This window comes from Vigna radiata, chromosome 6 (genome assembly GCF_000741045.1).
Source record: "Vigna radiata var. radiata cultivar VC1973A chromosome 6, Vradiata_ver6, whole genome shotgun sequence".
NCBI lineage: Eukaryota > Viridiplantae > Streptophyta > Magnoliopsida > Fabales > Fabaceae > Vigna > Vigna radiata.
Genome location: NC_028356.1, coordinates 25,787,117 through 25,813,482, shown reverse-complemented (window position 1 = coordinate 25,813,482; position 26,366 = coordinate 25,787,117). Strand labels below are relative to the sequence as shown.

The 26,366-nt window shown below is 32.5% G+C and overlaps 1 protein-coding gene across 1 annotated transcript; it reads left to right on the top strand.

Moving 5' to 3' along the window:
* The first annotated feature begins 2,193 nt into the window (after positions 1-2,193).
* On the top strand, positions 2,194-25,871 carry LOC106764233 (probable LRR receptor-like serine/threonine-protein kinase At1g05700). Its single transcript, XM_014648482.2, has 13 exons — positions 2,194-2,311; positions 3,005-3,551; positions 8,312-8,793; positions 9,044-9,179; positions 14,550-14,621; positions 14,736-14,807; positions 14,889-14,969; positions 15,249-15,409; positions 16,035-16,252; positions 16,378-16,504; positions 16,617-16,679; positions 16,779-16,968; positions 25,074-25,871. The coding sequence occupies exons 1-13, from the start codon at positions 2,224-2,226 to the stop codon at positions 25,462-25,464; spliced, it is 2,628 nt and encodes an 875-aa protein (XP_014503968.1). The 5' UTR covers positions 2,194-2,223; the 3' UTR covers positions 25,465-25,871.
* Positions 25,872-26,366: the final 495 nt, after the last annotated feature.

Here is a 26,366-nt window from a genome sequence, read left to right as displayed (position 1 = left end):
TGTAGAGGAATTTATACAATTTGCACAACGTAATGAAGGGAGAAGTGATGATGAAGTGAAGACCTATGGTCGCGGTTCGTGCCAGAACCACGGTCTATTCCTGGGTTTTTTACCGCGGTCCAACCGCAACCTATACTGTGGATATATTTTTTTTACAAAAAAAAACAGGGGTTTGTGTCGCGGTTCCTACTACAACCGCGGTATATTCTCGAATCATTTTACCGCGGTTGGAACCGCGGCCTAAAGTCTATAACTTACTACTGCGGCTGAATATGCTGCGGTTCATCAACCGCGACGTATAGTAAAAAATAACCGCAATATATTACCTTCGCTGCACTAGTGTGATGTTGATTCATTTTCTGCCAAACACCTTACAAGTGTAATTATATATGTAGTGATAATCAGGCTGGTATATATAACAATCAAGCAACTGAAAAACTTGGTTACAAAGTCTTGCTTTAGAATTAGAATTAGTTTAAAAGTAACAAGCAATGCTTGACCAATTAAATTTATGCCATGCTATATAAATCATTTACTAATGAAAAGTTCTTATTTCTATCAATCTTATGGCCTTGTAAGACAACTATGTTGCCTTCCATTCCAATCTAATTTTTGTACACTTGGGAAATTTATCAAAAGTTTGCATTTCACACACTATCATGCTAGTAAAACCTGTTGATTTTCCCACCCCTTATCTGAAATTTTCTTATTTCACTTGACAACAAAATTATGCAACATATAGCCATTAACATCTACAAACAATAAGTGCTCAATAAGGTATTCAAATCGAGAGGGTTCGAATGGATACTGAGATAAATAGATTAAGAAAATAAGAAATCAAAGAGAAAAATATAGAGAAATAATTATACATAATATTGAGACAATCATGGACTAATTGGACATTTCAAGGTTATCGAAAGAGACAAAATCAAAAGTTACAATAAGGTCACAGGGAATACTAAGAGCAACTGCTGCAAATATGTATCTAGTAGGTACTGATGCAATGTGAACGATTTTTAGATGATTATTTCGTTATATAATTTTTCTTTATTTTATTTTGACTTAACTATAAAAAATATGGAAAAATATAAATAAATTATTTATATTAAAAAGAGTGTGACAAATTATATTTATAGGACAAACATTATAAAAACATTAAAACATGATAATAACAAATCAAATGATGATAGTAGCAATTTGGATCATCATTTTCATAAATTTTTTTATAGATTATGTTTTATTTTTAGTAATTTATTTTCTTGCATTTACATTCTTTATAAATTGTATTCTAAGGTTTCTCAAAAACCTTTACTTCAATCCATCTCTTTAATGCATTTTCATCTTAACTATTTTTATTCACATCATTCAATTTTCATTTCCGTCCAAAAAAAATCGATAAATTCTTGGTTGATATTCAACTAAAGAAACAGTGTAGTAAAATATATTTGTGAAATAAATTCTCAATATAAATGATTTACTTATTATCAATTTTATATTTGTTTGTTAGCCTTGATTACAAAAATCAACACCAAATTGATTTGACTCATCAAATACATATTAAAGACGTATTCAACCTTAATTTTCGAGAAACAATTCCAAATAAAAAATAAGATTGAACATGAATAAAACTAATAATAATAAATCACACGGATTTAAGCATCCAACCTACAGAAAAAATGTTTTTTTAAAGAGTAAATAAGAAAACTCCTCATACGCTATAATATACATTAATGAAAGTTTCAAAATAGTACAGTAGTGTCGATATTGAAAGTTTCCAACCGAAGAGTGAGTCAAATTCTCATGAACAAATGGCTACCACAATTTTTATTTTGAAAAGACATATATCAATATATCAATAGAGGAAGAGAAAAAAATATTTATAAAATTGCTCTTAATGTTGTCTCATAAAATACAAATACTTAAAAACCTGTATGTAAATTTTAATTCATAAAAATAATTATACTAATTATTACAAAATACACACAAAAAAAAAAAATACAGCTCACAAGAAGATGAGTATACTTAATAACTTAATAAATTAATATGGCCCAACATCTCTTTCGGGGAAGTTATTTAGTTTCCCTACCTACCTCTTTAATTAGCCATCATTTCTAAAAAACAAAAAGAAATAAAATATTTAGTATTTATAGTTTATAGCTTTCGAGTACTCTTTCTTCCAAAGAGTACATTTTATCAACTTATTCTCTCTATTTTATTAGCAGTATGGACAGAGAATTGCAATGGATCCTAGTTTTAGCAATTTGTGCTTCATCACTCATTAATATACTTGCTGCCAATCTTGATTATTCAGGTATGAATCTACACCAAACTTCTTCACCTTTCTTTAATTTTCTAAGTCAAGCTTTTAAAAATCCAGCTTAGGTTTAAATCAATATATAATTCAAATCAAAATAACTTACTCCTAAATTTAAGTTTATCAACCAAGCTTTCGTTATTTTAATGCATTTATTCCAACATAACCTATGTTATGTTATGCCCCTTATATAACACAACTTCATAAAATTTCGATCAAACCTAAGTTTGGATCTAATCATTAAATAAAATCATATCATTTTCTTATCTAGAACTTAAATATGAGTTAAGTCTCATATTACTACTATAAATAAAAAAAGTTAAGCAAATATAAAAAAAAAATTATAAATTCATTATTTTAAGATGAAGTAATGTAAGTTTATCTTATTATTGGAAGTCTAACATCGACTAGATATAAGATCAATTTATGATATATAAGTGAGTGTAAATCTTATCTTACAGGCCGGTTTTATGAGGTTGAATTAGGCTTAAAGTTCACTTCTTAACATAGTATCAATGTTATAGTTAGAGCATATTCTAGTGATATTTGTTGTTTTAATGTTTTTCTTTAAAAGAACCAAATAAACAATAAAAGTGATTCATATAAACTAATTTGACAATCCAAGAAATCTAGAGTTTAATAACATGGTTTTACTCGGACATTTTTGTTTAATGTATTTACATTTTGTAGGTGTTATAAGCATTGATTGTGGGGTAGACGAGGGCTACACTGACAAAACAACCAACTTACAGTACGAAGCAGATGATATCCAATTTGGTGAAATGAATAATACATCCTTAATTTACAAGATGGACTATATAAGTCAAATTCATAAGCAGTTGAACACATTGAGAAGTTTCCCTTATGGGAAGAGAAATTGCTATACCTTAAAACCCAAACAGGGTAAGAATAAGAAATACATAATCAGGGCTTACTTTGCATATGGCAACTATGACAACAAATATAAACCACCAGTTTTTGATTTGCATCTTGGAGTCAATTTCTTGAAGACAATAAACTCTTCTGAGGCTATGGTAATTAGAATCGAAGCTGTTCATTTTACTTCAACAGAAAGAATCGATTTATGCCTTGTGAACATCGACCAAGGGGTGCCCTTCATCTCATTGTTGGAGCTATGGCCTTTGGACAATTCCATTTATCAAAGTTCCTCCACTTTGTTAACACTAGATCTTCTCACTCGACTTAACCTTGGTGCCTCTGAAGATAACTTCATCAGGTGACTTGCCTTAAACTATATATGTTTTCTTTACTTTGATTTTGATATCTATTCTATCGGACTAGTAATACGTTAACAATTTTTTTAATAACTTTTTAATAATAGATTGTGTGTTCTTATTTTATTGATCTGTATATTTGAAACGAATCAATCACGAATTACCACGTACATTATTGTAAAAAAGTTGTATCAATAAGTCTTTCCGTAAATAAATTGTTTCTAAAGGAAAGAATGAAATTACGAAATTAATTATATGGTGATGGTAAACTTGTTTTCCACTTGTTTGAACAAGTCTTTACATAAATTGTTTTTCAAGGAAAGAATGAAAATATGCAATACTGGATAAGCATTGAAATGATAATTACGCTTTGATCACATGCTTTTAGCTTATTTTCTCCATGAACACAAGTTAGCCATTTGAATTATGAAAAATAAGCAACTGAAATTTATTATTTTCTAAAATTTATTATCTTCTTAATAATTATCTTTAATACTTTTCTTCATCAAATTTATTATTATTTTCTAAAATTTATAAATATTAAATGTTATGACTGTGTTTATCATATGCGTGGACTCGTAATAAGTCTTACAGAGAAAAAGACAGAACAAATTATAGTAAATGCAACTGCTCACAGGGTTAATTCGAGAAAACTATTCACCTGAATATTGGAAATTTCAAGGAAAGACAATATAATTTTATGAATTAAAAAAAAAGGAAATATAATCTTTTATTAAACTAAAATCAACGTAGGCCCAAAATAATAGGAGTAAATAGTTAGTTAATTACAGTGAGTACTTACATATTTTGTTTTCCGTCCTCATAGAATTAATTTTACTATAATAATTTTAATTATATTAGTTTTGTATGAATTCGGTTGATTGTTAATATGATTAGTACGTGTTTAATTTTTAGCATTTAATATATTTTTTTAGTAAAAAGTAAAATATGTCAATCGATTATCTAACTAATAATTAAAATTTAAAAAATTATACAATAAAGTTTTTATAAATTAATTTACAAGGCAACTAATTTTAACCTTTCATTTAAATTTTATCTCTTGAAAAAAAAAAACCTAACTAATTGAGTTCATCCAAAACATAGATTATACATGTGACATTCTAAGACTAGTATATATTTAGAATGTCTCAACTCATGATAAAATAGAGCAGGCAAATTAAAATGATAGGATAAAAGGATACAGTTATCCAAAATATAGAAGGAATTTAAAATTTAATTACAATCTTAAAAGTCTTCCCAAAATACATAGCAAACTAAGGATCTGAGGTGGTCTAAAGAGTATTCCCAAAATATAAAACATGTTAATGGAACTAGAAGTCTTTCAAAAGGAAGAGCCCTCTAAGGTGGAAACTAGTAGAAGTCCTAAGCATTAGGGGTCGGGTCTTCTTCGTTTTCCAATGCGCGTCCAGTGGTAAATCATTAGCTACTGCTCACATCCAAAGGATTGGATGATCATCGCAAGGAAGAAGACAAGCACATACAACACACAAATGTAAGGAAAAGCTAGGTATAGAAAGCATGGTATCAATCAAGTATTTCAGCATGCAAGGACCATAAACAATACAAACTATGACCAAATGTATTTTATTAATACCAATGACCGATCACGTGATTTGACCATTCGGACTAGTATGAAATGTCGAGTTCCAGGGGTTTGTGCACTTGTAGTGGCCCTACTGCTTTGCAAAGCCATTGTCGAGGGGTTTCACTCGACCACACACAAGTGTAAGCACGTTACAGTGATATAGGCCTACAGTGAAAGCGCCTATCATAGGACCTCTTGCTATTCTCGCCACATGACTCATCACTCTCTACTTGAGCTTGGACAATCATTAGAATGTTAGGATAAACCCCATCGGGAACTCCGACCATTCATACGGTCAATCACAACAAACTACAAGGCACCACAATGTAACCTCCCTTGAGGATCATGGAATTACGTCCAATAACCATACTTTTCCCTTTTTACATTGCATACAACATATATATATATATATATATATATATATATATATATATGATATTAATTACACTTCAAAAGACCATAAACAACCCAACAAGTCATCAAGAATTGTATGAAATCATTCCATGTACACTACCAGTCAATAATAGTTCTAAAAGGATCACTAAACAACACAAAACCCAGTGAACTCATACTTAGACAAGGAAAATGACTTTTAAATCATCACCAATAGTTCCGGAAGGATCAAAAACCCCCAGAACGACCTAAGGAATGTCCAAAATTGATACCCAGAACCCCGAAAACCACTCAAAACTCTTGGATGATTTTCTGACAACAATAATCGATTATTACTTATGACAATCGATTATTTACGTGAACTTTGAAGAAAATATGATGTTCTGACTAGAATAATCGATTATTACATATAATAATCGATTATTCATATCAGTATTTGACAGCAACCTGATTTTTCTGAATTTAGTACACCTGAAACACTTTGATGAGTTTCTAACACTCCTAACTTGATTTATATGTTGGATTGAACTTGTCTAAATTATCATAAGTCTTCCTAACCCCATTCTTTAATGTTTGTGCATCAATATTCCTCCAAAAACTCTAAGTTTCACTAACTTTGAGATCAAATTCTAATTCTACTACTTGGCAACTGTTTCTTACCAATGTAACACTCCTAACAAGTCACAATTGACTTACCTAAACCATCCCAATTGACTAAATCAGCTCCCAACCCCAAATGTCCAAATCGATTATCTCGCTTCCTCCCACATGCCTTAAAAACCAGTAGAAATGGCTAACTAATCATGTTATTTGATCCAACAACATTGAACAACTTGGTCTCAGCAATATAACACATCAAGACTCAAACTTGCAAACACAAATCTATAGTTTGATGCTCAGATACACAAACATCACATCGTTTACATACAAGATTACTCAAACTTAAATCAACAGCAAAATTATCTATTTCCTAATTTATACATGCGTCTTTCTATAATTTAATAATGCCTAACGCATGCACATTCTAATTCATAAAACAGAACAGAAAACCCCTAGCTCCCCTTACCTGTTGAATGAAGCAATTTAGCTCACAGGAACCCTAACTTTCAGCTTGCCTTACACGAATTTTCCACAGAATCCTATAAACCACCAATTTGGGATAGGGATTAGGTTTTAAAACAGGATTTTGAACTGAGAATTGGAGAAAAGGACTACCAGTAACATGCAACGAAGAAAATTGCATGATCTGAGTTAGAGAAAACACGAGAAAAGGGGAAAAGACTTACGTACTCTAACTTGAGAATTTGATCGGTCTAAATTGTAGCTTTCAACTCCAGGATTGTTGAGAAACCCCTTGATCAACACTTGAATAGTTCAATCTGGAGATATTTGAGAGAGAAGGTAAGAAGCTTTGAAGAACAGGTTATAGGAAGAAGGTATGCTAAGTTAATGAATCAGTTCATTTTTTAGTTCTCTGCTTTAGTTGCTGATGGGTTTTAACTATAAAACCTACTTCTATTTACTTAATACCCGTCATCCCTTTAATATTATATTCAGGTTATTACAATACATAATAATATATTAGCATTGAAATGATAATTAGTCTTTAATCACATACTTTGAGCTTATTTTCTCCATTAAAACAAGTTATCCATTTAAATTATGAAAAATAAGCAATTGAAAACAATTAAATAATAGTAGTAAATCTCTTAGAATTAAAAAAAAATTATAATATATGACTGAATATAAGCTTTATTAATTTTATAAAATTAAATTAAGTTTAAAGATTACTTTTTAACTTTTTTTAATGATATTTGAATCATAAAATCTATTTTAATGAAATTTGTTGAATATTATATATGTTATTAAATCCTTAAATAGGTCATTAATGTTTAGTCAATATTATATATATATATATATATATATATATATATATATATATATATATATATATATATATATATATATATATATATAAAAGAAGAGAATTTGATTATTTTAATCTTTGTTATGGTAAAAGAAAAATAATAAGATATACATTAAATCTAAGTTGGAAGTTCTATATTGAGTAGAGATAAGGTCAATTCAGTGCATATAAGTGGGTGTAAATCTTATCCTATAAGTCGGCCGATTTTGTGAGATTGAGTTAAGCTTAAAGTCTACTTTTAACATGGTATCAGAGCTTATCCTAACTATATCTGTTGTTGTTGGGCATGCTCTTGCACCCGTTATCGGACAATTATCGAATCATCCATTAAATGTCTAATTCCATACTCCATATGTATATACCTCGACCTGACGAGGGTTTATCAATTAGAGATAAGACCAATTTAATGTAAACACATTAAAAAAACATTAAATCTAAGTGAACACATGATCTTCTTAATAACTAATTTTAATGTTTTTTGCATCAAATTAATTAATTTTCTAGTTTCTGCATATAAAATGTTATCACAATGTTTATCATATGCCCAGACTTATAATTAGGCTTACTGAGAAAAGGATAAAAGGGCAGAGCAATAGAGAATGGAAATACTCACAGTTTAACTTAACGAGTTAATTCGAGAAAACAATTTAAGATGATAAATAAAATTTCGTGGAAAGCAAATATAATTTTGTGAAATTAAGCAAAGAAAGCTATCATTATCTACCTCGTACTCAAATGAAATTATAGCAGTGTTTTAGTTTCAATTGCAACATACTTTGGTTTCACTGCAGGGAGACACTAATCATTGTTGGTTGGAATATTTTTGTTTAAGTTAGGTACACAGATGATATATACGGAAGGTCATGGGAAGTTCCAAACAACTATAACAAGCGTCCGTTGAAAACATCATCAGCTATTGATTTGGATAAATTTGATGATCCTTACAAACTGCCAGCAGAAGTTCTGAGTTCTGCAGTGGAGCCAAGAGATTCCAATTCCTTGGAATTCACACTCAATTATGGCACGGATTTTGAATATTACGTTTATCTTCATTTTTTTGACTTTGAGGATCGGACCAATAAACAAAAACGAAGATTGAATATTCTTATTAATGGTTTTGACGATAATAATGTGACAGAATTTCATACTCTATCATACTGGAAGCCCTATACCATAATTCTACCTATAAAACAAGGGATGGGTATTCGGAAGATATTCATCGAAACCAACTCTGATTCTGAGTTACCTGCAATGCTTAATGCTCTTGAGATTTACAGAGTATTACCTCAGTCAGATTCTTCCACACAACAAGAAGATGGTAGGTTTCTTTAATCTTTCTTCAATTATTGCCTTTTTCTTCTTAACTTGCCCATAAGTCACATTATTTGAATAATTTTGGATGCTCAAATTAGTGGATAACATATTATGCTTAAATTCCTCTATTATTTTTTTTTTTTTTATAAATTCTCATTTATTATGTGCTGACCTGTTGAAAATTTCTTTACTTCTAAAGTTCATAATCACAATCTTTAGCTGATATTCTTGTTAATACTGCAAATTTTCAACAGTTTATGCTATCTGGCACATCAAACATGTTTATATGATCAATAACAAGAATTGGCAAGGAGACCCCTGTGGACCAAAGAATTTTACATGGGAAGGTGTGAAATGCAGCAATGGAGACAGTCCGAGAATCATTTCATTGTAAGTATCTTGTGGAAATTTCTCATAATATCCAAGGCTTCCATGTGGAAATTTTATCTGCTGTAAATATTGTTAATATGTTATGTAATGGATTGGATTCGACTAAAATCATATAAAAATAAATTTTCATTGAGTAAACTTAAATGTGGATAGTTGAATTTAATGATAAGTTGTTATGTTAATTATTTTAAGAGATTCCAAAGGTTGGGAACGTTTCTAGTTATAATCAAGGTATTAAAGCAATGACCACTTCGAACAAAATTAGGAACTAAAATAGGTATTAAGTATTGTATAATTAATGTATGTAGTTGAAGGGTCATGTTAAAGAACCTATAAATAGTTCATATACTACTCTATATAAACACAAAACAAGTTATAATATCTTCAAAAGGCTTATTTTCAACAAATTAGTATTAGAGCTAAAGAGTCTGTGTTGAGTGTTAAAGAAAAGAGAGTCATAGAGTCCTTGAGAAAGTTTGAGTGAAATGGCCTACCTTACAAATAATATGTCCATGCCTAAGTTATCAAAAGGTGTTAATTATGACAACTGGAATCTGTAGATAAAGACCCTTCTTAGTTTCCAAGAAGTATGAGAAGTAGTTGAAAATGACTACCAAGAATTGATATGTTGAGAGCATCGCGAGTGAAGGACAAAACAACCATGAACGTGTTGTACCGAGTTGTCGAGAGTCCAACTTTGAGAAAATGAAAAAGGTAAAAAATATTAAAAAGGTGGAGGAGAATATGAAAAAGGTAAAAAATAATCTAGATAAGAAAATTGGCATGGTCGAGGATAAGGTAGAGACCGAATAGGTTGGTTAAGCAACTCAGGAGTTGAGTGCTTCAAATTTATGAAGTAAGATCACTTTGCTAAGAATTGGAACTCGTACAAATGATATAGTTATGGGAAGGTTGAACATTTTGCAAAGGACTATCGGTCTAAGAGTAAGAAGGAAACAAAGTTCCTCTTTGAAGATGTTGAGGAAGAGTGAGTATTGGAGATATTGAGGAGTTTGGGTGTCGAGCCAAGTCTGAGTTGTTCTAAGTTGAGGTCAGGAATGTGTCATTTAGAGATACATCCAAGGTAGCAGTAAAAGGTTCAAATATGGCTGATTTGGAGAAATCAAAGAGGTGTATTATGTACCCGCTCTCAAAAGCAACGTAATTGAGCATGGGCAAACTGATGGAGAAAGGTTATTTGGTTCTGATGAAAGACTGAGTACTATACTTGAAGAATAAGTTCAATCGTTTGATTACCCGAGTAGAAATGAAGAAGAACGGGATATACAAGCTAGACTTTAAGATAGTCCAAGAGAGTTGCTTGAAACTTGACATAAAGGATGAGCCATGATGTGGCACTTTTAGTTGTCATTTGCATTTTGGTGGGTTGACTTAGCTTGGTAAGAAAGGAATGGTGCACAAATTGCTAAGTATAACATTCAAGAAAAGGTTTTTGTGAAGATTGTGTCCTCAAAAAGCATATGAAGGCTTCATTTATGAGGATAACCAAGTACTGAGCAAAAGAACAACTCAAATTAATCCATACAACCTATGTGTGTCGATTACCCTTGAGTCTTTCAATGGGAAAAAATTATTTATTTCATTTATAGGTGATTTTTCAAGGAAGACCTAGGTGTGCCTCTTCAAAGAAAAATTGGAGGTGTTCTAAGTATTTAGACTCAAAATGATGGTTGAGAAAGAGACGGGAAAACTGACTAAGTCTATTGATCTAACCGAGGAGGAAAGTTTGTTTCAACCAAACTCATGAAGTACTATGAAAAGCAAAGGATAAAGAGATTTCTCATAGCACCATTCTCACCACAGCAAACAGAGTTGCTAAGAGGAAGAATCGAACAATCCTTAACATGGTTCGAACAATGATGAGAAGTAAGGAGTTGTGGGCAGAAGTAGTGTAGTGCACTATTTATGTGCAAAATAGGTGTCCACATGCTAAGTTGAATGAGAAAACACCATAAGAACTTTGGAGTGGAAAGAAGTCGACTTTTTCTCATCTTAAAGTGTTTAGCAACATCGCTTATGCTCATGTTCTAGCTTAACAGAGGACTGAACTTGAAGATAGAAGTAAGAAGAATGTGTTCAATTGATAAAGTGAGCGAATGGAACTGGAACAACTAAAAAAAGGAGTGTACTGAAACTAGAAGCTCGAAAATTATTACACCATCTCCTGAGATAATTCATGAGACTTTTGATGAAGAGGATTAACCTATAATGAAGTGCATTGTGTATGTTTTCTGGAAGATTAAGAAGACTTGAGCTTTGAAGAGGCCGTGTAGGAGGAGAAAAAGACAATGAATGAGGAGATCAGGGAAATCAAATGCAACAACACATAGGAACTGACCAAATTGCTTAAGGGATCTTGACTTATTGGCATAAAGTGGGTGTATAAGAAGAAGACAAATGTTGAAGGAAAAGTTGAACAATATAAATCCTAGCTCGTAGTGAAGGGATACAAGTCGAAGGAAGGAATAAACTATGATGAGGTATTCTCCCTAGTGTTGAGGATGGAAACAATTCGGTTGCTGATTTCCCTAACTACTCAACACAAAATGGACGATCTTGCAAATGGATGTGAAGTCGACATTTCCAAATGGAGTCCCAGAGGATGAAACATTTGTTGAACAACCACTTGTATACATGTGAATAGGAGAAGAGAAGGTGTTCTGTGGCTTGAAACAAGCTCTTCGAGCATGGAATGAATGAATTGATACTTACTTTAAGAAGAATGGGTATGAGCAATGTTCATATGAACATGCTCTATACATAAAAAAGAATGGAAGAGATGTGATGTTTTTTCACCTATATGTTGATGACCTAATCTTCATGGGAAACAAAGTTGAGTTGGTTGAAGAATTTAAAGAAGTGATCAAGAAGGAGTTCGAGATGAATGACTTGGGTCTTGAGGTGAGGAAGTTGATCAAAGAGAGTAAGACATCTTTGTATCTCAGGAAAGGTATGCTAAGGAGGTTCTGATAAAGTTTAATATGACAAGTTGTAACCCGATATCCACCCCAATGGAATCTATGTTAGAATCCCACAATAGAATAATCACTTTTGGATAAAATGAAGAGGGGGTGGATTGGTTTGTTAATAAAATTGTGCTTTTTCTTAAAAAAAATTCTTTTAAAATTTGACTTAACAATAAAAATGATTTCTTTAATATAACAGTAGATAAATAATGAGTGTATGGAAAGAGAGATTTGTATAAGTAATTTTATACTGGTTTGGATCAAAAGTGTCCAATTGTTAATATTTATAAAGAGGGATTAACTCAAACACTAAAAATAAACTAAGATTACAAACAGGATTATGAACAGTTTAGGATAGAAAGCACCTCTCTTGAAACCAGAAGAGATGAAAGTCACCTCTCTTGAAACCAGAAGAGATGAAAGTCACCTCTCTTGAAATTCATAAGGGATGAACACCTTCTTTGAGTCCCACATCGAGATACATGTTTTTCATGTGAAACAAAAAATTCACCTAACTTTAGAAGAAGAACCCATTGTAACGTTGTCAACTTGTAAAGTCAAGTACATTACACTATCTTGGAGTATATGTCATGTCGTTTAGCTCAAGAATCTTCTAATTAAGTTTGAGATGAAGAAAGAAAAAGAGAATGTGATCTGAATTAACAACAAGTCGGTCATTGAATTGGCGAAGTACTTACTAAATCATTGTTGGTTAGAACAACCGGTATCGTTATAAAGTTATGCAAAGGAATAAAGTAATTTAGCGAAAAGCGTGTTTAGTCACAAATCAAGTTAAAGTGGTCCGTCTTAAAACAATTAATTTTCTTACAGAAAATTTATCGAACAATTGATATGCAAAAGTAGTAAAGAGTGTAGGGAGTAGAAAAATGACACTGGATTTTTATACTAGTTCGATTCAAAAGAATCTACGTCCAGTTGTTAATAACTATAAAAAGTGATTAACCTTTTCACTAAAAATCAGATTACAGATTACAATGTAAGTGAATGAAAATAAGATGATAGAACCTTCCTTCGACGAACGAACTAGAAGGGTGCAATCTACGATTTACTTCGACCAACGAACCGGAACAGTGGAGATAAAATCTTCCTTCGACAGACGAACCGGAAGATGACCACCTTGCCAACTCGAAGAGAAGCGCTCCAACTTTCGACACACGAAACGCGAGCTTCTCCTATTCACAAGACTAGACAAAGCACTTGAACTAGCTTTTTAGAACTTCCTCAGACAAACTGTATTCTACAAAAGCTCAAAGTTACCCTCTAAGGGTTTAAGACCACTATATATAGATAACTGGTCTAAAAATGAAAAGACTCGTTACAACTGCCAATAATAATCGATTATTGTAAGTTATAATTGATTATTTAAATCCGTTACAGGTTTTTCAAAATAGTGATAATCGATTACTTTGAGGGATAATCAATTATTCTAGTGACTTAGGCAGTTCTCATCAGGACTTGTGATAATCGATTATTTGGAGTAATAATCGATTATTCCAGAGTTAAATGGTTTTTCAAGAATGCTCAGGATAATCGATTATAGCTTCTCATAATCGATTATATACGTGACAATAATAGAGATACGGAATTTTCTAAGTTTTATATGCTCAAATACATTCCTAATACATTTATATTCTACAAATTACTTTTAAAACAAATTCTAATATCTTCTTCAAATTAATCTTCTTGGAGCATCATCAAAATCATTTATCTTCAATTTTACCAATGCTCCCCATTGGTAAATATCATGAGAGAAGCAAGCATATTGATGTTTGATTTCACTTCATCCGAGAACAAGTGAAAGAAGGTAATATGGAGTTAGAGCACATTGAAAGCTCAGTAAAAGTTGCAAATATATCTATGAAGCCATTGTCAAACACTTTATTCAAGAATGGCAAGAAGATGATTGTAATGAAAGACAAGAAAAACATTTATGTTTATGAAAGAATTTTGTTAGATAAACTTAAAAATAGGTAATTAAATTTAATGATAATTTTTGTTAATTATCTTAGTAGATTGGTGCTTCTACTAATTATTAAGGCATGCAGTAAAGTTCATTAATGGTGATAATCATAATTAATGCATGTAGTTGAAGGGCCATGTCAAAGAGTCTATAAATAGTTCATGTACTACTAAATGTAATCACACAAGTTATAATACTAAAGAGTGTTTATCTTCAAAAAGGCTTGTTGTCAACAATTTTAAGGTGAGATTTATACATACTTTTTACTCTATTTTACTAATATATATGGGAAATGTGAAAACCTTCATTGATAAAAATGAAATAATCTTGATGAATGTAATATATTTCAGTTCTTCACTTTTATTCATTTTAATGGCAAAATTTTTCTCAAAATTCAAGCAGAAACTTGAGCTCAAGCAAGTTGTCAGGAGATATAGATTCCTCATTCTCCAACCTCACATGTTTGGCGACTTTGTAAGTTTTTCTTGTTAATTTTCATATAAATTTGTTTTCAATATTAATACCAGAGCACTGTGATGTTGCGACTTGCAACTTAAAGGAACCAAAACCATAACTATTATGTTGTAGGGATTTGTCAAACAATGAATTGACAGGGGAGGTGCCAGAATTTTTTGCAAAACTGCCACAATTGCATTTCCTGTGAGTTGTAACCTTGATGCATTAAACTTTCTATCTCACACACTCTCTAAATATATTTAACACATCATATCATCTTTGCAGTAACTTGTCCAAGAATATGCTCACAGGTTCAGTTCCTGAGAGTCTAAAGGCAAAGTCATCTAACAACTCTTTGCAATTGAGGTTTGTTCCTAGGCTATTACTACACATAAATTTCTTGGAGTAAAATAAACATTTCTAAAGATGTAAATAAATCTTTGCTTGTCACCCTCTATTACTTCATATTTGTAAACAATAAGCAGGAACCAGCAATACCAAAATTATGAGAATTCTAGAGTTTGACCCTCTTTCTTCTTTAACCTTTGATTTTCTTTAAGAAGTACTAATACTCTTCATGATTATATAATTCCACATCACAACTATTCTCAATCTTATGATGACTAACACTTGCATACATTACAGTTTGGATGGAAATCTCCGTCCTTATTGGATAGGGTCATGCAAGAGCAACCACAAGAAGTTTATTATTCCATTAGTGGCATCTATAACAACATGTGTTGCAGTGGTCCTCACAATATCTACCATAGTTATGGTGATCTGGACACTTAGAAAAAAGGGAAAAGGTAATCTAAACAATAAATTTTATAGTGCTTCATATCTTGCTTACAGAAGGTCATTTTTATATTCAAATATATTATCATTTTTAAAAATTTGCATTTTATTAATCTTTGAGACCATTACCACAGTTTTGCAAGTTCCATTCTTAATGAATTTGTAAATCAGATATCAAGTCATTAATAGTTTACATTCTAGGTTAATTTCTGACCATTATTATTTCTGTCCATTTCTGACAATTAAAGAGTCTTTGAACTATTAAAGAGTCTTTGAACTGAAGCCTAATAATCAATACTAATATTTGAATACATTATAAGTAATATAATTGCATTCACGCTTACTGGTTTTTCTTATCATTGTTAATTGTCTTAGACATAGTAACCATTATTCCATGAGTGAATGATTGCATAAAAACACTAGTTTTAAATTGTTCGCTTAAGTGATATTTTCCTTGATGATTTCCTTCTAGTACAATCAAATTCAACTTTCCGCAATACTTTTTTCTTATTTTTATTAGGGATACTGATTATAGTTTCACTGTCACAAAGCTCCCAAAAAAAATTAGAACTGAAGCCACTTTTCAAACATATATATTCTGTGGAAAATGATTGTTGTTATTTACATTTGGTCCAGTGATTTCTTCAATTTCTGTGAAAGATGTGCCACTGAAATCAGCAAATCAAGTATTTTCTTACTCAGACATTCGTAGAATCACTAATAATTTCACAACAATGATTGGGAAAGGTGGATTTGGTAAGGTATACCTAGGTACTTTAGAGTGTGGCAAAAGAGTTGCTGTGAAGATACTTTCTTCACCATCAGCACAAGGGTATAAGGAATTTCAATCAGAGGTAATTAGATGCATCAATCAACTAAACTCTTTGTATTCTTAAAAATGTTTATAATTCTTATATACCAATCTATTTTTTATTCAGTCATGGTACCAACATATGTTATTCTAAACTTGAAAATGCAGGCAAACCTGTTGATGCATGTTCATCACAGAAACGTGGTTTCTCTTATGGGATACTGTGATGAAGGTGATACTAAAGCACTTATTTATGAATATCTTCCAGAAGGGAACCTCCAACAAAAATTATCAGGTTTCCATTCACTCCATATTGGCATGTGCATTTAAAGTTGGTGAAAACAAACTGTATTATGATAAATGAATCATGAACATGTTTATGCTGAATATATTAGCTTCTTATGCAGATAAGAACCCCATTTTTTTGGAATGGACACAAAGACTTAAAATTGCTATGGATGCAGCAAATGGTAACTCTAAGTTCATGATGTTCTATAGTTATTTTCTTTTCTTATTATGAATAGAACTATTATGGTTAACAAGTATGTGACTGATAATTTGAATAACAGGGTTGGACTATTTGCATAATGGATGTAAGCCACCCGTAATTCACAGAGATTTGAAAACATCCAACATCTTGCTAGATGAAAATATGCATGCCAAAATTTCAGACTTTGGGGTGTCTAAAACGTTTGCTAATGATAGTGACACTTATGTCACAACTTACCCAGCAGGCACACCAGGTTACCTTGATCCTGAGTAAGTAACGTTCAATTTTTCAGAGTGTTTATTGAATGGGATTGAAGCTCTAATATTAATGATAAATTTGAAAATGAGAGTGTTTATTGAATGGAATTGAAGCTCTAATATTAATGATCAATTTGAAAATGGCGTCATGTGTAGAATAGAATAAGTAATGTTAGAATAAACTTAAATTTAGGACTTATTTCTCAATTGTGAAAAATAATGTTTTAATGTTTTAAGAGAGAGCAAAAGCTAAGAAGTTAGGGTGCTATGTTTTAACATTAATGGTTATTATAGTGTTGTGTTTTGTAATAATTGGAGACATTATGGCATGAAGATGAAAAGTCAAATGTTTGTCTTATAAATTGTAATGTTCATGTGACATGAAAGATACATAGAAGATAATCAGATTATAGAAAGAGTGTGTCATTTGCTCTCTCTTAACTTGAGAGTTTAAGTGCCTAAGTGGAAAAAGAAAAAGTTAGCTTCAGTGTTTGAGGAAGAAAGAGTGAGACGGTCAACCTTACAAACAATTTATCTCTGCCTCAATTGACAAAAAAAGTCAATTATGATAACAAAAGTTTGCACATGAAGGCTCTTCTTGGTTTCCAAGATGTATGGGATGTAATTGAGAATGGGTACTAAGAGCCAACAAAAAAGGAAGAATAGACGGTTGTCCAAGATGATGCATTGAGAAAAATTTAAGTAAAGGACAAAACAACTTTGTACGTGTTGTACCAAGCAGTGGATGAGTTTGACTTTAAGAAGATAACAAACACTACATGTTCAAGAGAAGTGTGAGAGATCTTGGAGAAGACATATAAAGGGGACGATCGAGTAAAGCAAGTTTGACTTCGAACTCTTAAAGGCAAGTTTGAAAGCTTGAGAATGAAGGAGAGAGAACGAGTATACAAGTATATAACTTGAGTGGAGATCGTGACAAATCAACTCGGTAGAAACATAGAGGCATTTCCAGCCAGGCTAGGTTGTGGAGAAGATCTTGAGGTCATTGTTAGAGAACTTTGAAAGCATTGTTTGTGTCATTAAGGAGTCTAAGGACTTGTTAATGCTCTCAGTTGAAGAGTTTGTCGAGTTCCTGGAGTTGCAGAAGCAACAAAGAAGGAAGAAGTGAGAGCAAGATTAATCACTTCAAGCAAATCTTAACGTGAAAGGATAAACTTGGAACATTAAATGTCGAGCTCTTAATGAAATACGCCAAGAAAGTTGAGGAAGAGAAGATTGAGTTTGAGGTCATTATGAAAATAATAGAGAGTAGTCTAGTCAAAAGAATTGGTGTGGCCAAGAACAAGGAGAGGTCGAGGAGGTCGATCAAACAAGTAAGGAGTTTAGTGATTTAAATGTGGCAAGCATGACCATTATGCAAATGATTATAGATCAGTCAAATGTTACAATTATGGGAAGGTCGGTCACTTCATAAATTATTATCGGTTTGAGAGAAAGAAGGAGACAAACTTCCTCTCTGAAGAAGTTAAGGAAGAAATAAGGATATTGATGATGTCAAGTAGCTCAAATGTTGATCTAAGTCTGAGTTGCACACCAGATGTTAAGCTGAGTCCGAGTTTTATAATGTCGAAGAGATTAGAAACCAAGCTATATTTCAACTACAGATCAGGTGTCAAGCAAAGCCCAAGCTATCCAAACAACTCAGTTTGGTATCTTGATATAGGAGTGAGAAATCACAAGTGCGGTGATGAGAATTTGTTCAAAGAGCTATCCAAAGTTGAGGTCGAGAATGTATCATTTGGAGATGACTCTAAGGTAGCTGTGAAGGGTGAGGAACAATCTAGTACCTGTAGAAGAATGGCCAAGTTGGAGAAATTAGAGAAGTGCACTATGTATCGAATCTCAAAATCATTATATTGAACATAGGTCAAATGATAGAGAAGAACAACTAAGTTTCGATGAAAGATCAAGTACTATACATAAAAGTAAATTCAACCGCTTTCGAGTATAGATGAAAAAGAATAGGACATACAAGATAAAGTTGAAATAGAACCAAAGATGTGCTTAAAGATCTGTGTGAAGGATGGAACCATGATGTTGTCGTTTCATTTTGGCCATTTTCATTTTGGCGGGCTACCCGAGCTGGCGAAGAAAGGATTGGTGCCCAGGCTACCGAGTATGGAATTTGACAAAAAAATTGTGAGGAGTGTGTACTTGGAAAACATCTAAGGACCGAGTTTCCAAAGATAATTGAGTACCAAGCAAAGGTACAACTGGATTCATCCATGCCTACTTGTGTGGGCTAATTACCCTTGAATCCTTTAGTGGTAAGAAGTTCTTTATCTTATTCGTCGATGACTTTTAATAAAAGGCATGTGTATGTTTCTTAAGGGAAAATTTTGAGGTATTTAAGGTCTTTAACAAGCTCGGAATGATTGTTGAAAAGGAAACCAACAAGCACATTAAAGTTCTTTGATCTAACAGGGGATGCAACTTCATATTAGGTTAGTTCATGAAGTATTGTGAGGAGCACGACATAAAGAGATACTTCACAACTTCGTACTCGCCAACACAAAATGGTGTAACCAAGAGGAAAAATTAAACCATTCTTGATATGGTTTGAACCATGCTAAAGAGTAAAATTATGCTAGAGAAGTTCTAGGCAAAAGCAATACAGTGTGCCATTTATATGCAAAATAGGTGCCCACATGCTAAGGTAATTGAAAAGACACCACAAGAAGCCTAGAGTAGAAAAAAGCTGAGTGTGACTCACTTCAAAGTGTTTGACAACATGGCTTATGTTCATGTTCCAACTCTGCACAAGAGTAAACTTGAAGGTGGGAGTAAGAAGTGTGTTTTTATTGGGTATGATGAAAAAGCAAAAGCTTACAAGTTGTTTAACCTATAACAAAAAAGGTCATTTAAGCCGAGATGTTCAAATTGATGAGGAGAACAAATGAAATTGGAACAACATGGAGGGCAGGTCCACTAGATGCTTGGAAGCTATAAGAAGGATCTCGGAAACTGAAAGCAGGAGCTCAGAAACTAGTTGTAAAAGCCTGAAATCCATTCTTGGAAGAAATCATGAGAGTTTTGATGAAGAAGATGAGCCTTTGCAACCCAAAACATGAAGTTTGAAAGACATGTACAAGTCCACTAACAAAGTTCATGTTGTATATCTCTTGGCAAGTGCTGAAGATCTGAGTTTTGAAGAGGTTATGTAGGACGAAAAATGGTAGAAGGCAATGGATGAAGAGATCAATGATATAAAACTCAATTCATGGTTAAGGGTACAAGCATAAAAAGGGAATTAACTATGATGAGTTGTTTACCCTAATGACGAGGATGGAAACAATTCAAATGTTGATATCCTTAGTAGCCTCACACAGATGGACGATTCAATAGATGGATATGAAGTTAAATTTCTTAACGGAGTTCTTGAAGACGAGGTATATATTGAACAAACACTCGACTACATGCGAAAAGGAGAATAAAAGAAAGTGTTGAGATTGAAAAAGGCACTTTATGGCTTAAAGTAGGCCCTTAGAGCATGGAATGAAATAATTGACACTTATTTCAAGAATGGGTATAAACAATGTCCATATGAACATGCTCTATACCTAAAAAGGATTAGAGGAGATATGATGGTTGTTGCCTTTTATGTTGATGATTTAATCTTCATGGGAAGCACATCTAAGCTGGTCGAAGAGTTTAAAAAGTTGATGAAAAAGAAATTTTAGATGACCTATTTGGGTCTCATGAAGAGTTTTCTCGGTTTGGAGGTCGTTAAAGGGAAGAAATTTTCGTGTCTCAAGAAAGGTATGTCGAGAAGATTCTAAAGAAGTTCAAAATGACGAAATGTAACCCAATTTCCACCCCCAATTGAGTCTGACAAAAAAAATTGTTTAAGTATGGAGATGTAGACTGAGTTGATGTAGGTAAATACTAAAGTATAATTGGAAGTTTAAGATATCTAACAAATTCAAGACAAGATTTGATGCTAAGTGTTGGATCATAAGTTGGTACATGGAAGATCTGAGGTACTCTTATTGGAAGGCTCTGAAACGAATATAATGTCTTTTGGCCTATTATATACCAAGTATGATTATTACCGACTTTGTGGCTACACGGACAATGATTGTGTGAAAATGTTAATGATCGGAAGAGCACAACGAGCTATGTTTTCTTCATGAGAAACACGACATTCGTCTAACTTTCGAAGAAGTTGTCTATTGTAACATTGTCACCCTATGAGGTCAAGTACATTGTAGTGTCTTAGAGTGTGTGTCATATTGTTTGGTTTAGAATCTTCTAAGCATGTTGGAGGTGAAATAAGAAAAGAAGATTGTGATTCGAGTTGACAACATGTCAGTCATTGAGTTAACAAAGAACCCAATCAATTGTAAAAGAAGTAAATACATTGATATTTGGTTTAACTTCATTCTAGAACAGTTAAAAGAAGGAAGTGTCAAAATAAAACGCGTGAGAGTTTCGTTCAATAATTATAGGCTTAATACTGCTTTTGGTCCCTAGTTTGGGAAGGTTTGTTCAATATGGTCCTACCTTTTTTTTTTCATAACAATTGATCCCACCTTTTGAAAAAACTGTTCAATTGAGTCCTTTTTGTTCATAGTGGTCCCATATTCAAGTTTAAATTGTTTATTATAATCCTTATTGTATATGATGATGATATGATTTTTAACATAACCTTATGTCAGGACTGTTAAAATAACATTTGGATAGGTGAATGCATGAAAGAACTTATTGACGTCGTAACCAGCACCGTTAGAAAATTGACGTCGTAACCAAAAAGGAGTCAATTGAATAGTTTTTTCAAAAAGTGGAATCAATTGTTACTAAAAAAAAAAGGTAGGACCATATTGAACAAAACCTCCTAAACTAGGGATTAAAAGCGGTATTAAGCCATAATTATATAAAGCTGACTGGAATGAAGAATAGAAAATTTAATAATATTTGATAGTTATTGCCGGCATTAATATTTTCTGCTAATATCACTAATGAAAAACATATAAAAAAGTAATTAAAAAGTTAAGGATAATTTCTGCTAATTTTGTATTAATATCACAAAAGAAGTATTACTTCGAAATGGAGGGAGCATAATGATCTCGTCATGATATTACTACATGATATAAATTAATAGTGTCATTTTTCCTCTACTCAAGTGTTCCTTGGTTTTTTAAAGCATGATGGGAAAAAAAATGTATGCAAATTTGTAGAAATATGAAGTTCAGATGTTCACATATATACTAGGAAGGTAATCCCCAGACACGCAGGTTACAATAGGTTTGAAAATCGAATTTTATATAAATGTCATGACACAATGTCATTTAGGCTACAATTTATTTATTTTTTCTTTTTAAATAGGTTTCAACTTCCTATATTTAAAATTGTTTGGAGTTTTTTTAATCTTTGTCTTTGTACATGAGTTTGGTCTGACCTGTCATGTTACATGTATTTTCTTTACTGTTTTTAATCAATTTTACATTAAATGACTTGTGTGCTTTACAGTGAGATGTTAAAATAATAATGATGTTTAACATAATTTAAAAGAAAAAAAAAAAAAGAAAATCTTAGTTTCAAGCAAAGTAAGAGGAGAGGAGAGCATAAAGTGTTATATGCAACAAAAGCTGTATAATTCTCTTTTTATACATAACGGAAATGTATTCAAGTTTAATAGCATATTGTATTGTACAAGTAAGACTTCCACCTTACATTACAAATGCTACATGAAACTAAGTGTTGGTTAGTAAAATGTTAACTAGAGTACATATAATAGATATGATAATATAAGATGAAACGCATTACACAAAGCTGGGATAATACTTTTTATATAAAATGATTAAGCTTTGGTGGATCATTATAAAAGTGTTAACAGAGAGAAAAAGGAGGAGATGAAAAGTAATGAGTATTATGTATTTTAAGATTCTACATAAGTTTATCTAATAAAATGATATACAAAAATTTATTTTAAGATTTTAAAAAACTAAAACTAAAGTTTTATATTTCTATCATGATTTATTCATGTGGAATGTAACGCCCCGACAACTTACAGGGACTGCTGACTGTCCCCACAAATCAACACGAGGTTTTTCAGTGTGCTTTGTCCTCACTCACACACTTTCCGAGAAAACTTCTCGGAAGGTCACCCATCCCATAATTACTCTAGGCTAAGCATGCTTAACCATGGAGTTCTTATGAGTTAGGCTACCGAAAAGCAAATGCATTTGTTTATATGAGTAGCCAAATCAATTCCTTTAAGCTATCCTTCATCTGTATAGTCCCATACCTATACAGTCTCCAGATCCCTCTCATTCCGGTGTATGTTCAATTCGTCCATGTGCCCCTTCCACTCGAAGCCTGCCAGGAGCCGCTCCTTGTTCGTGCCCCCTGCACCATGTTTCTTGCATCGGCGATCACTCCCCGCCCTCGTCAGTGCCCGGGTGTCACATGAAAAATAGCTAGGAGCCTTTTTGGTCTTGGGAGGGTTAGAACTTAAGACCAAGCACACATCCCTCCCATGCACACACAACAACCATTAGACCAGGCTCCATCCGCTACTGCGGAGTTCTGATAGGATCCGGTGCATTANTGCTGGTATGATCGCACCTTTGCTTCTTTCCTTTCGCCTGCACCACCTATACGCCTCTGACCAAGCCTTCTCTCTCTCATTTTCCTTCTCAACCTTCTAACAAGAACCCCAATCCCCCTCAACTCATGCTTATGAAGTCTCACAATCTACCCTGGCCCACGTAACACGACCCTGCAACCTAGCGTAGTGACCCAATATACACACCCTAAACTATTAGGGTTTTCTCTTCACTCACAGTAACAAAATCTTCTCTTAGTACACCATCATGCAACCTGAAATCATACACACCACAAACATTCCTAGTTGTCGCATGCAACCAAGTTCGTCCCTTCAAAACCCAAACCCAAGGTATAACACATTCCACGCTATAATCAACTATGACAGTACACGGAGATACCTATATATATATATACATAAACTCATTAGACACAATAATAATTCTAGGTTACTCCCCTTACACACACATATCTACCAACAAACCAACACATCACATTTGGTTCTGATACCATCATGTGACACCCGAGCACTGACGAGGGCGGGGAGTGATCGTCGGTGCAAGAAGCATGGTGCAGGGGGCACGGACAAGGAGCGGCTCCTGGCAGGCTTCGAGTGGAAGGGGCACATGGACGAATCGAACATACACCAGAATGAGAGGGATCTGGAGACTGTATAGGTATGGGACTATACAGTTGAAGGATAGCTTAAAGGAATTGATTTGGCTACCCATATCACCAAAATGCATTTACTTTTCGGAAGCCTAACCCATAAGAACTCCATGGTTAAGCGTGCTTAGCCTAGAGTAATTCTGGGATGGGTGACCTTGTGCGAGTGAGGATAAAGCACACTGGAAAGTCTCGTGGTGATGTGTGAGGGCAGTCAACAGTCCCTGTAAATTGCCGGGGCGTTACATTGAACATTTTAATTTTTTCTTGTTTTAATGAATTAAACATGTTTTTGATTCCTAAACTATTGAGAGATTTTAGTTTTAGTTTTTTTTTTTCAAAATTTGGTTTAATTAGATTTTCATCGTTTCAAAATTTATGGAATTAGTTCTCAATCACTAATAGTTTTTCTTCTTTTTTTACGTGGAAAACGGTAATTCACGTTCGTATTTTGTTTGGGACACGTAAAAAATTATTTAACTCAAAAAATATTTTTTTTTTATTTTCCACTTCACCTTCTTGTTATTCTTTTTGCTTAGATTTTTCCACTTCATGTCAATACATATATATGTATATCATTAAATTAAATATTAATAAGTGTGACAAGAGTAACTTGACAATGAATAATAGGATGATTTAATAAATAATAAATATTTGTTAGAATGAAATTTATATGATTTTAGGATTATGTTGATTTTAATTCTAAAATTTGTAAAATGAAATTTATATTCAATAATATATTTTAAATTTGTCTGGTATCCATACAACTCATCCTTGTTCTAATTTCATCAAAACTTTAAAAGTTACCTGGAAGATAATTTTTATTAAATGACTGTATAAATATGTTTATGAATACATTTATGAGTAAATGTGATATATTACAGATTTTATTGCTCTGGGACTCTGAACAAAAAGAGTGATGTTTATAGTTTTGGAATAATCCTACTAGAGTTAATCAGTGGTCAGCCAGCACTAACAGGAACTGCAGAGAATCTCAGTTACATACTTCCTTGGGTTAACAGTAAACTGAGAACAGGAAATATACAAGAAATTGTTGATCCAAGGTTAGATGGGAAATACAATGGTGCTTCAGCATGGAAATTTGTAGGGATAGCCATGTCATGTCTCCCTCAGGTTCCAATTCACAGGCCTGACATAGGGCACATAGCCTTAGAATTAAAGGACTGCTTGTCTCTTGAATTATCACTTGAAAGGACTGTGAGCAACGTGAGAGAGTCATTGGCCATGAGTTCTAGGCAAATTGAATTCCATTAATTTTAATCATAGATGGGTCCAAACCCTAGCTAGGGTTGTATAATTTCATCATGAATGATTGATTGATTTTTTATTTATTTTTTTAAAGTACGTGTGTTTGCTTTATAGTAATTATTGGACCCTGTTTAAGCTAGGGATATGTTCAACGGTCAAATAAAGGTTATGCCATATTGAACTAGTTTGTTTTATGCACTTTTTCTTTTTTGATAATTTGTCACCCCACTTTGGATTATATTTTCATTATATTCACTTTGATTTCATACGCTGATGAGTGCAAACTTTTAGGGAATAATTGTGTGTATTTTTTTTTTTTTGACTCCTTTAAGTTTGGATTAAGTGGGTCCCCTCAATTTTTTTTAACGTATTTTATTTTATTTAAACCTTGAAATGTATTATTTCTCTATTCAATATTTGGGGATTTATATTAGAATTGGGACATGAAATAATTTTAGAAATATATAGAGAAAAATTGATAATTTATTGAATTTAAACGCTTAATGGAATTTGAGAGGGAATTCAAAATATGCGTATTAGGATTTGAAGAGAGAAGATATTATAATGTGTTTCATCTTGAGTGAATATGATCTTTCGATTATGAGTAAAAGACAATTTAATTTGTGAAATGTTTGAGTGGAAAAGTAGAAATTATTTATAACTAAAAATATTTTTAAGATAAAAAAACTAATTGATTCTAAAAAGGCTAATCCAAATGAAAGGGATTAAAGATGCATCCAAAGCAACTTTTAGTAATGGATTTATAGGAGGCCACTTTGTTCTTGATCTGCGCGATTCTAGGAGAATAACTCCATTAGTGTTTAGCTATTTTAATAATTTTTTATAATGGAAAATTACACTAAATTTTATATTTATAGTACGTTGAGTTGATGGTGTGGATTAGAGAC

What these genes read in the sequence shown, in the direction of transcription:
- LOC106764233 (XM_014648482.2), top strand. Translation starts at nt 2,224, where the DNA reads ATGGACAGAGAATTGCAATGGATCCTAGTTTTAGCAATTTGTGCTTCA. An exon ending in ATAAGGAATTTCAATCAGAG is followed by an intron (nt 16,253 to 16,377) that starts GTAATTAGATGC and finishes TTGAAAATGCAG; the next exon opens with GCAAACCTGTTGATGCATGT. An exon ending in CCAGGTTACCTTGATCCTGA is followed by an intron (nt 16,969 to 25,073) that starts GTAAGTAACGTT and finishes GATATATTACAG; the next exon opens with ATTTTATTGCTCTGGGACTC.